The 9,875-nt window shown below is 43.0% G+C and overlaps 1 protein-coding gene across 1 annotated transcript in view; it reads right to left on the minus strand.

Annotated features, from left to right (window-relative positions):
* The window catches only part of LOC141808585 (E3 ubiquitin-protein ligase SH3RF3-like), a 180,237-nt gene extending 170,362 nt beyond the window's left edge, over nt 1-9,875 (minus strand). Inside the window, exon 1 of the mRNA XM_074695252.1 lies at nt 9,028-9,875. Coding sequence (XP_074551353.1) covers nt 9,028-9,435 — 408 coding nt within the window. The 5' untranslated portion in view covers nt 9,436-9,875. The remainder of the gene's footprint in view (nt 1-9,027) is intronic.

Below are 9,875 nucleotides of genomic sequence, written 5' to 3' on the forward strand. Positions count from 1 at the left end.
CTAATCTATTTTACATTTGGACAAACAAAAAAAGCAAATAATATCCTGTTATTCGTGACAAATGACTCGCAGTCCAACAGCTGAAATCAAAGCTGGTTTTCGCTCTCAGTAATCTGTGTTTTGCCTCATTTTCTGGATCATATGGCAACGTTTGAAATGAGGTTAGAATGAAAAACAGAAGGTATCACACGCAGCTGTTGTCTCCCACACTGTGCTCAACAACAACACTTTGATACAAAAATTGACCATGAATGCAGTGTACCGTTAGTAAAAGGCAAGCAGCAACATTTTGTGGACTAATGAAAAGCCGAAAATGACACTAATAACTGAGAAATACCTTGTCCTTGCCTCTTCTTTTTTAAGATAAAACAATTCACGTCACATGGTCACATCATTGGAACACCTCTTGTTTTTGCATAATTTTTACATGGCTACTTGTGAAACAAACCACTAGTTATCTCTACAACAGCTGATGGGAAACATTAAAACCTTATTGATAGTAGTTAAAAAAGTAATCCACTGTGAGGGGGCTAAATATTTTTGCTTTTCGGCTTGCCGCCAAAAACAAATTCCTAGACATTCCAAGACAAATACAAAGATATGGGGTTGCCTAAAACTTAATTTTTGACCCAGTTCGCTGACAAAGGGCTGATTCATAGGGCATTTTTGCCAAGCAGTCTGGAAATATTTTATGCGTGTTTTGCCAACTTCCCCAACAGAAACTTGCACATTGTGCATTTCTATTCCCCTACTTATCCACTGATGATTACTAGTCAGAACAAGTCAATGTTTGTTTATGTAGCATATTTAAAAACGATAATTGACATAAGCAATGAACAAACACACAATTGAAAGTGTGTTAAAAAAGCCAACTTCATAAAAAAAGATCATTAACATAAGTTAAAGGGGCTTTGAGGAGTTTCTGAGTGATCTTGAAGAAGTCTCCCATCTAGATATATTCCTGATTGTAATCCACACTTTAAAACAAGATTATCTGAGCCAACAAAGGTTATTTTTAAATGCTGGTTTGTAGCTTCTCAATCGGGTTGAGTAGGACCTGATTGATTTACAGCACGTCTAGTCTCTGTAGCCCCATTTCCACCCAGCAGTACGGTTCAGTTCAGCACAGTTTGGCATGGTTTGGTACAGTTCAGCCTGATCCTGTTAGCGTTTCCACAGCAAAACTGTGCCGTCTCGTGGTAGGCGGCGCGACACAGTTTACCCCGCCAATAAATTCAACAAAGAAGAAAAATCCGACTCAGTAAACAAAGAGCATAGGTGGAAGACATGCAGCATTTCGTCTTCTCTGTGATTGGCATGTAGCTCTTCGATACAAAGTGCAATCAAGTTTTGTTTCAGACAATAATGTGTGCCGCCAGGAGAAATGCAGCCACTGTTGCGGGGTAAGTGACAATTCTTTTGACCAATCAACGGTCTGCAGTGTTGCAACTCCACCTTCCGAGAGCGGATCGGTCTAATCTGGCACCCATATGCTGAGTCAGTGGAAACGCCAAAATATGTGCGCTGTACCCAGACAGTCTGCTTGGTGGAATCAGATGAAGTTGATCGGAAATATGAAATGAAGATCAAAAGCGATCTATTTTTTTCTCTGCTGAAAACGATTTCTGTGATTAATTTTGTAGTGATGGTGGACACTGGAGCCTAACTGTCAGACAGAAAAAGGATAGAAGAGCAGAAGAAAGATAAACAGGAGCGTGATGAAGCACGAGCTAAAGGCTAACACATGAGCTAATCTGTTTGTGCTAATGTTCATTCCAACCCACAGTCAGCAGTTATTCTGCAGTGGTCTGTTCAAACTTGAGAGTAGAGCTGCACGATTTGGGGAAAAGGTGCGATTTGCGATTAGGTGGAAAATATTGCGATTGCGATTGTGCTTGCGATTTAATAAAAAGGGTTGTGTCATGATGAGTCTACAGAATTTGCTTGGTTATCATGGAGAAAAATCTGAATTGCATGTGCTGACATTGCGATTGCGATTGCGATATCCTCTTTTGCGATTACGTAATTGCATGTGCTAACATTGCGATTGCGATTGCGATAATCGTGCAGCCCTACTTGAGAGTCTATCAATAAAATAAAGAGTGAGGTTATGTTTGCTCTGATTGGTAGATGACTGGCAGGATGTGAATCCTGATCATGTCTTGCTAGTGCTCATGTTAGCACTTACATTACACATTACTGACACGTCTCACAGCATCTGACTGTCAGTAGTGCTACTAAGCTACTGTAAAAACTGACAGTTTGCTTGTTGTCTCATTAGCCTATGGATACATCGTAGCACCGGGCAGAAGGTGCGAGGTGGTCCAAAACAGATTCTCCTCATAGCATCTTTAACATAAATTAAGTTGTAATTCCTGTTAGTTTAGTAGATTTACTAACTACACATTTACAGATTTATAATCCCATTAAGTATTGATATAACTAGTGTCAATGTTATTTTGCTTCGATCTACCATGCAAGAAAAGCCTGATGTTACCAAAATATCCTGCTCAGTCTCACCCTTATAAAAATAGAGATTTATAAATTATAGTGGTATCAGTTTGGTTCAGTATATTTGCCAATCCTAAAACCCAAGTACCCAAGGATAAATACTGGTACATAAAAAAGTTGGATTCATGCATCATGACTTCTTGTCAGCCATCTCTTGGCAAATTCACTGTTATTCAACACAATGATTAGACAAAACTAAATGATCAGTCTGACTAAACTCGCATTTGACAAGATGCAGCTCAAAGAGCATACAGTATGAAGGTGGGGGTGGGGGAGTGTGTGTGTGTGTGTGTGTGTGTGTGTGTGTGTGTGTGGGGGGGGGGGGTGCTCATGTTGCTGACTCAGCACAGTCTTGTCTTCCTACATTTCCAATGCAACACATCCACTCTCATCCACAGCTCTTTATACCTGATGGAGGGGGTACAATTTGACCTGTGTGACTTCCTCTGTGTGTGTGTGTGTGTGTGTGTGTGTGTGTGTGTGTGTGTGTGTGTGTGTGTGTGTGTGTAGCGAGAGAAAAAGAGAGCGGGTGGTAGTGCATTAGTGTGTCACTCAAATATAGATTTAACTCCCTTTGCGACACCCTTACTCTGTGTGTGCTTGGAGGGCGCACACCCACACCCACACCCACACCCTGCTGTTAAAGAAGATTAATACACACTTTTATCACCAAGCCTTGGTCCCAGGGGAGCCTGGAGGAGACTTGGGTAAAGTGACTGCAGGGGACTGCAGAGGGTAATGGGTTATAGGTGTGAGTGTGTGTTAGGGTGTGTGTGTGTGTGTGTGTGTGTGTGTGTGTGTGTGTGTGTGTGTGTGTGTGTGTGTGTGTGTGTGTGTGTGTGTGTGTGTGTGTGTCCACTGGTCATAAAGGCTATGTCCACAGCGAAGAGCTCTCCCAATGGGGTCTTAAAACAAACACAGACTGGCTACTGCTAAGAGGTGAGTGTACACTTTATATGTTTTAGTGAGTGTGTGTGAGACTGTGTGAGTGATCACGAAAGAGTCTGGGGACTTGGCTTTCACTAGTGATTTTTTTTCACAACTTTTTACTGGCATCCTTACTCTGAGGCTGTTTTCTTTGTTAATTTTTGTTGCTGTGTGTACTTCTCATTGTCTACCTCTCTGTCTCTGTGTCTCATTCTCTATTTCTTTTTCTCAGCTGAGAAAGACATGATGGCTGTTTACCAATAAGTCTAGTCCTGATTCCAGTCAACTGTGACCACCTGCTCACTTTACACGATCATACACTCCCATATATCCCAACCAGCTCACTTAAGGTTTAAAGGAACATCAAACTGAACATTCCCCATCTCCGTAAGTGAAACAAAACAACCCTCATACCATGTTAAGCTGCATATTTCTACCGATGGTTAAGTCAAAAAAAGTTTTTTACATGTTGTTCAGTGTTTGCTTCATGTCTTATTCAATATAGTCAACGTCTCTTCCACTCTGTTTTGCCATTGAGTGGTCAACCAATAACTACAAATCCAAAGTTTTGTGCTCCCAAAATTAATCAAAGATGCTATGAGGAGAATCTATTTTTAATTGGACTGCCTTGCCACCTTTTGGCCTGGAATCTCACACACACTGTTGTAAAAATTAGACTTTTAACCAGGCGTGTGTTTGTTTCGGAACTAATTTTCTTTGTCCAAGACAGTTTTTTTGCTGAATACAACACAACAAGGTAAGGTATTTATCTGAACAGTTATGTAGCGCTGTTGTTTGAAAGGCGACAACAAGCAAACACTGTAAGTTTGTACTGTACATCAGCAGCCAGCTATATGTAGTGCTATTAGCAGCCTGGTGCTACGACGTATCTGTAGTCAGAGCTACAGTCACTCTTCATTTTATTGATAGACTCTCAAGTTTGAACAGACCACTGCAGAATAACTGCTGACTGTGGGTTGGAATGAACATTCGCACAAACAGATTAGCCCCTGTGTTAGCCTTTAACTCGTGCTCTATCTCTCTCCTGTTTATCTTTCTTCTGCTCTTCTGTCATTTTTCTGTCCGACAGTTAGGCTCCAGTGTCCACCATCGCTACAAAATGAATCACTACTTCTCACTACTATGCATCGTTAGCCAGCGTGATGTTGTTAGATAGACTTGGACATGCTGTAAATCAATCCAGTCCAGCTCGACCTGCTTGGGAAGCTAAGAAGAAGCTATGAAGTAGCATTTCAAAACAATCTTCATTGGCTCTAATAATCTCATTTTAAAGAGTGGATTAAGATCTGGCATTTATCTAGAAGGGAGACTTTTTCAAGATCTCTTTCTAACTACTGACAGTGTTATTAAATGAAGAAAACATACATACTCTACATGCTGTTTGCTAATCTGCATGCTAACTGAAACTAGCTTTTTTGGCACAGTGTCAACAGGCAAAGGTGAAACATGCAGAACTCCATTCTGCAGATTAGTTTGACATGTGGGATCAGGTCCCTGGCAACACTCTGCTGTTGAAAAGTAACACACCTTTGCCATAGAGTATCGACCAATCAGAATCAAGTATTGTTCACAAATGGATGTTTGATGATGAATTTCAATCTTAATCTGAAATTTAATATAGCCTCTTAAAGCAATGGTCTACACCTTAAAATGATAATTATTGACTTTTTAACCCAGAACATCTGGCCATGGATGTCCTGAATTTTCAATAAATACATGTTAAAATCTCTTTATTGTGGCGTACACATCATGTCCTTTGTGCGTTAGCGTTTTTTCCTTCATGTTTCAGACATAAGCAACAGCCTGTGGGGACCGCTAAAGTTTATTGAGTGAATTGAAATGGAGTGTTAAGTGTTAGTGGAAATGTCACTGAGGGTTTGGATTCCTGTTCATCGCCCTGAATGACTGACTGCTCACCGCTGCTGCACTTCATCACTCCAAAGCGCTCCACTGCTCCAATCAATGGCGAGCTCTGCCTGATAAAGCCTTGTTGCACAGAGAGGGGGGGATAAGTGTGAAAGCTGATGGTAACGCCTTTGTGAGCCTGATTATTCATTGCATCCCTTTGGCCAGAGACATCACTGAACTCGGAGAGAAAGCCGAAACATGAACACACTTGCCAACAACCGCCCTCGTGCTCTCTATATTACAAAAACACTATTACATTTATAGGTATGTGCACAATTTAAGCTCACCTTAAACAAATCGAGTATCTGTTTTGACAGGTTAGGACATGAAGTGTTGGGTCTGGAAGTCTTTTCTTTCTTCAGAGACAAAGCAGGGGAGAAAAAGCTGACAGAGAGGTGAGGTCATCACTATTGTTTCCACCAGAAAGCATGTCTAAAATCCTCATGAATCCACTGTTTCTCTGTGATCTGTCTTGACACATTGCCAACTTGCATTTGTCAGAATTTTGCCAGTTGAGCCAGATTTGGCAGTTCTCTTCAAAGCTTTGAGTATCTGTTTCTTTTTCTTAGCTCAGTGAAGAAACTAAACTCCAACATCAGCCTGTGAGTTGCATGTTTTGCTTTATTAGTTTTCCATAAACACTGTAAGCAGAACGCCAAATGATTCTCTAACATCTGGCTTTTTTGTTTCTTTTTTACATCAAATTGAATTAAAGGTAGGGTCTGCAGGAATTTTCATTACTTGTTTATAAACAAAAAATTCAAACTGGGCTCCTCCTCCTTGGATCAGTGTTAGCAGCAGCGCACTATTACTTCCTCTGACCGCAACTACATGAACACACTCACTAGCCCAGCAACCACCTGTAGCATCATGTTTCTACATGGGAGAGACTAGCACAAGCTCATCACGGGTATCTGATACATACCAACACGTGTCACTCTTTGTCCTGTGCTGCTCTCCAAGTGCCTAAAAGCGCTCACTCTCTGCCCAGAAATGTCCCAAAACAACCAAAACATCATCAAACAGACTTTTTTTTTTAGGTAAATCCTGCAGACTCTACTTTCAAAAATGTTTTAAATAACAGGTCGGTTTGTTTTGGAGAGTTTGAGACCTCTGTGGGTAACAAAAGACAAGCAGACTCTGTTTCACTCTGTGATATTAATGGTTTGAGTCAACCGGTACTGTTTCTAGACAAGCAAAAACACAGAAATGCAACAAATAAAGTGTTTCCTTTGCTAATGATCACAGTCATTTTATGCTATTTCACACACCTGTCCTCTAACTGTGCATAGGCAGCACTAAGGTTGATGCTTCTTTAAAGATGCTTTGAGAAGGATCTGTTTTAACTGGACGCTTGGACTTCTGAGTCCCACGCACACTGTCCTAAATGACTTTTAGCGAGGCTTGTGTTTGTTTTGGAATTAAATGGAGATCAGTTAAAAACAAATTTTCTTTGTCCAAGACAACTTTTTGCTGGATACAACACGCCAAGGTAAGGTATTTATCAGTACAATTACATACCGCTAGGGTTTGAAACGTGGCATCAAGCAAATGTTGTAGTAGCCAGCTATATGTAGTGCTATCGGCAGCCTGGTGCTCCGACATATCTGTAGGGTAACCTGACAACAGGTAAACACTGTCAGTCTGTATGTAGTTTAGTAGCTGTCTATATTTAGCTCAGGTGGCAGCCCTGTGCTCTAAGACATGTCTGCAATATGTAATGTGAGTGATCCCTGGTTTAAGCATTAAAGTGATACTCCGGGATGGAACAAGTTGGGTCCTATCACAAGGTTTAGGGCAGAAATTACCCCTACAGCAGTGTTTTTGTGCAGCAGAAGCCCAGCGCGCTCACACCAAACACCCCCTCCCTGCTCATCTACCTGTTTCCTCTGCACTCAGCTGGGGCCATATTTTACTTGACCAAAAACACAAATAAACGGACTCCCATCGAAAAACTCTGATATTGGTCTGCATTCACACTTTACTTTGAGAATTTTCAGCGTGTTACTTTCACGCAAAAACACTGCTAAATAAGGCTCTAGTTCTCATCGTGTCTCTTCGTCCTGGCAGACCACCTGCGTTTTCTATATCTGGCACACCGCATGCGCGGACTGATACACTCAGCGGCGAGCGCCTCGTAACCAGCTGTGGCTCTGCAGCGGTGGTAGCGCCGTTTTACGCCACGATGAGAACTAGAGACTTATTTAGCGGTGTTTTTGTGTGAAAGTAACGCGCTGAAAATTCTCTAAAATTTTTAAAAGCACAAGCTTAAAGTGAGTATCACTTTAAGCTTGTGCTCTCTTGTTCTCCTGTTTATCTTTCTTCTGCTCTTCTGTCCTTTTTCTGTCTGACAGTTAGGCTCCAGTGTCCACCATCACTACAAAATTAATCACAGAAATCGTTTTCAGCAGAGAAAAACTTTGTCATAGAGTGTTGGTGTTGTCATAAAGACTTGGATGTGCTGTATATCAATCTGGTCCTGCGCGACCGGATCGGAACGCAAAGAAGTAGCATTTTGATAAAACCTGTAACTTTTAATATTGGCGCTGGTAATCTAGTTTTAAGGTGTGGATATGATCAGGCATATATCTAGAAAGGAGACTTTTTCAAGATCACTTTCAAACTCTTTACAGACCCTTTAATGTGATCAATTCATCAACAAGACTTAAAAGATAAACACAATAGAAGCATGAAAAAGGAAAATTCCATTGTGACTCTTAAGATTGGTGTGAAAGAATTTAGATCGCAGTTGGAAACAAAATGACAGCAGCATTTTTATCAGCATGGCACAAACAGAATCTCATTATCATTCCTACCTCCTCATTACAGCCACATTCTTCCAACACCTCTTAAATTGCAACCATAAGACAACACACTGATGCACTCCACAGTCTGAAAACAAGGCTTTCATTTCAGATTCTAGGTTATGACACTGCTCACTGCTGTAGCCTGTAGGCAAGTAGGCTTCACCAGAACTATGGCAACAACAGTATCACAGACAGGTGACCCCCTGTGCCTGTCTCTCCTCCTGTCTCACTCACTTTGTTCGGTTTAATTACACCTCAGTGGCACCACAGGAAAGACTGTCTCATTACACAACATCAGGGAATATCACTGACAACAACTGCTGATACTTAGGCAAAACAAGTGATGGACAGTGGATATTTGCCTAACCACTCCATGCACATCTGTTGAGAAAAACAGTGTTTACTCCTTTCTGTCTACCCTAACTTGGACTCCAAGTTTTTTTTTCCTCACCCTTGTTTTCATGTGAATATTCAGAGCATAGTACAGTCCATAAATTTGCATACAGCAGCTGGTTATCTGTGCAGGCAGCACGCCGTACACACTGTTCCCTATTTTCTGCAAACCTCACAGATAAACAGCGGGGAATTTGTCAATGCAATGGTCCTCAAACCCGTCTTCCAACAATGCTGCTGCTTTACAGTGAAGCAGTGGAAAGCGAACTTGAAGTTGTTTTGTTTTGTGTTACAAGCTGAGGTGCTGACAACACTCAAATGTATGTCTTAGAAGAGTGTTTGTGTGAATAAAACATGACTCCTAAAGCGCCTGAACATTCATTCAACATAGTTTGGGGGTTAACAGCTCCACAGGGAGAGACTCTGACACATATCAAGGGGTGGTGAGAAAGTAACCAACCTTAACAGGGGAGCTCCTGACGGCTACCGGCAGCTCCCTGATCGCACTGCCTTGGGGAGAAGCGGATATCCCGGCTGCGTACCCCTGCAGCGAGCCCCCGGCCACAGACTGCCTGCCGCCCGCTCCTCCTCCGCTCCCTCGCTGTGGCCGCTGCTTGATACCATCCAGGAGGCGAACCAGCAGGATGTTAGCAGGCAAGTCGTCCACCCCACAGTCCACGAGGATGCGGCACTCCGGGCAGCGGAGCTCGTTCCGGGAGCTGACTATGTTTTCCAGGCAGCGGCGGCAGAAGGTGTGCTGGCACGGCAGCACCTTGGCCGTGGTGTCCAGGCGCTCCAGGCACACCGAGCACTCCAGTAGATCCAGCAGCGACGAAGACTCGTCCATGTCGGCGTTGAGGGTGAGCATCTGGGCTTCAGTGTCCGTGGAGACGCCGCGGCGACTGGTTCGTGTACCGAAGAAAAGAACCGGGCGAACAGAACATTCTGGGTCCGACAGGAAGGAGCCAACAGACGCCCCACGACGGACTCCCCGCGCGCTGAGCAGTTCCCCTTGTTGTTGTGAATGTTCTCCGCTGTTCTGGTCCTCACACAGTCCCCCTCAACGTGCTTCTGTTTCTCGCTCTTCCTCTCTGTGTCTCCCCTCCTCTCCAGCAGCTGTGCAGAAAGCGGTGAGGTCACGCTCTCATCATCATCATCACCATCCGCGCGCCGATCAGAATTGCGGCGCGCGCTCTCGATCCAGAGACGTATTGATACAGACTGGGAGAAAAGGAACGAGATGGGCAGAGAGACAGAGAGCTGGATGTCTGCAGCTCCTTCATTTTTACCTGCCAGGTTTTTCACTCC

Source organism: Halichoeres trimaculatus, unplaced genomic scaffold, assembly GCF_033239565.1.
Source record: "Halichoeres trimaculatus isolate MK-OKI-2021-1 unplaced genomic scaffold, fHalTri1.1 fHalTri1_scaffold_19, whole genome shotgun sequence".
Lineage (NCBI taxonomy): Eukaryota > Metazoa > Chordata > Actinopteri > Labriformes > Labridae > Halichoeres > Halichoeres trimaculatus.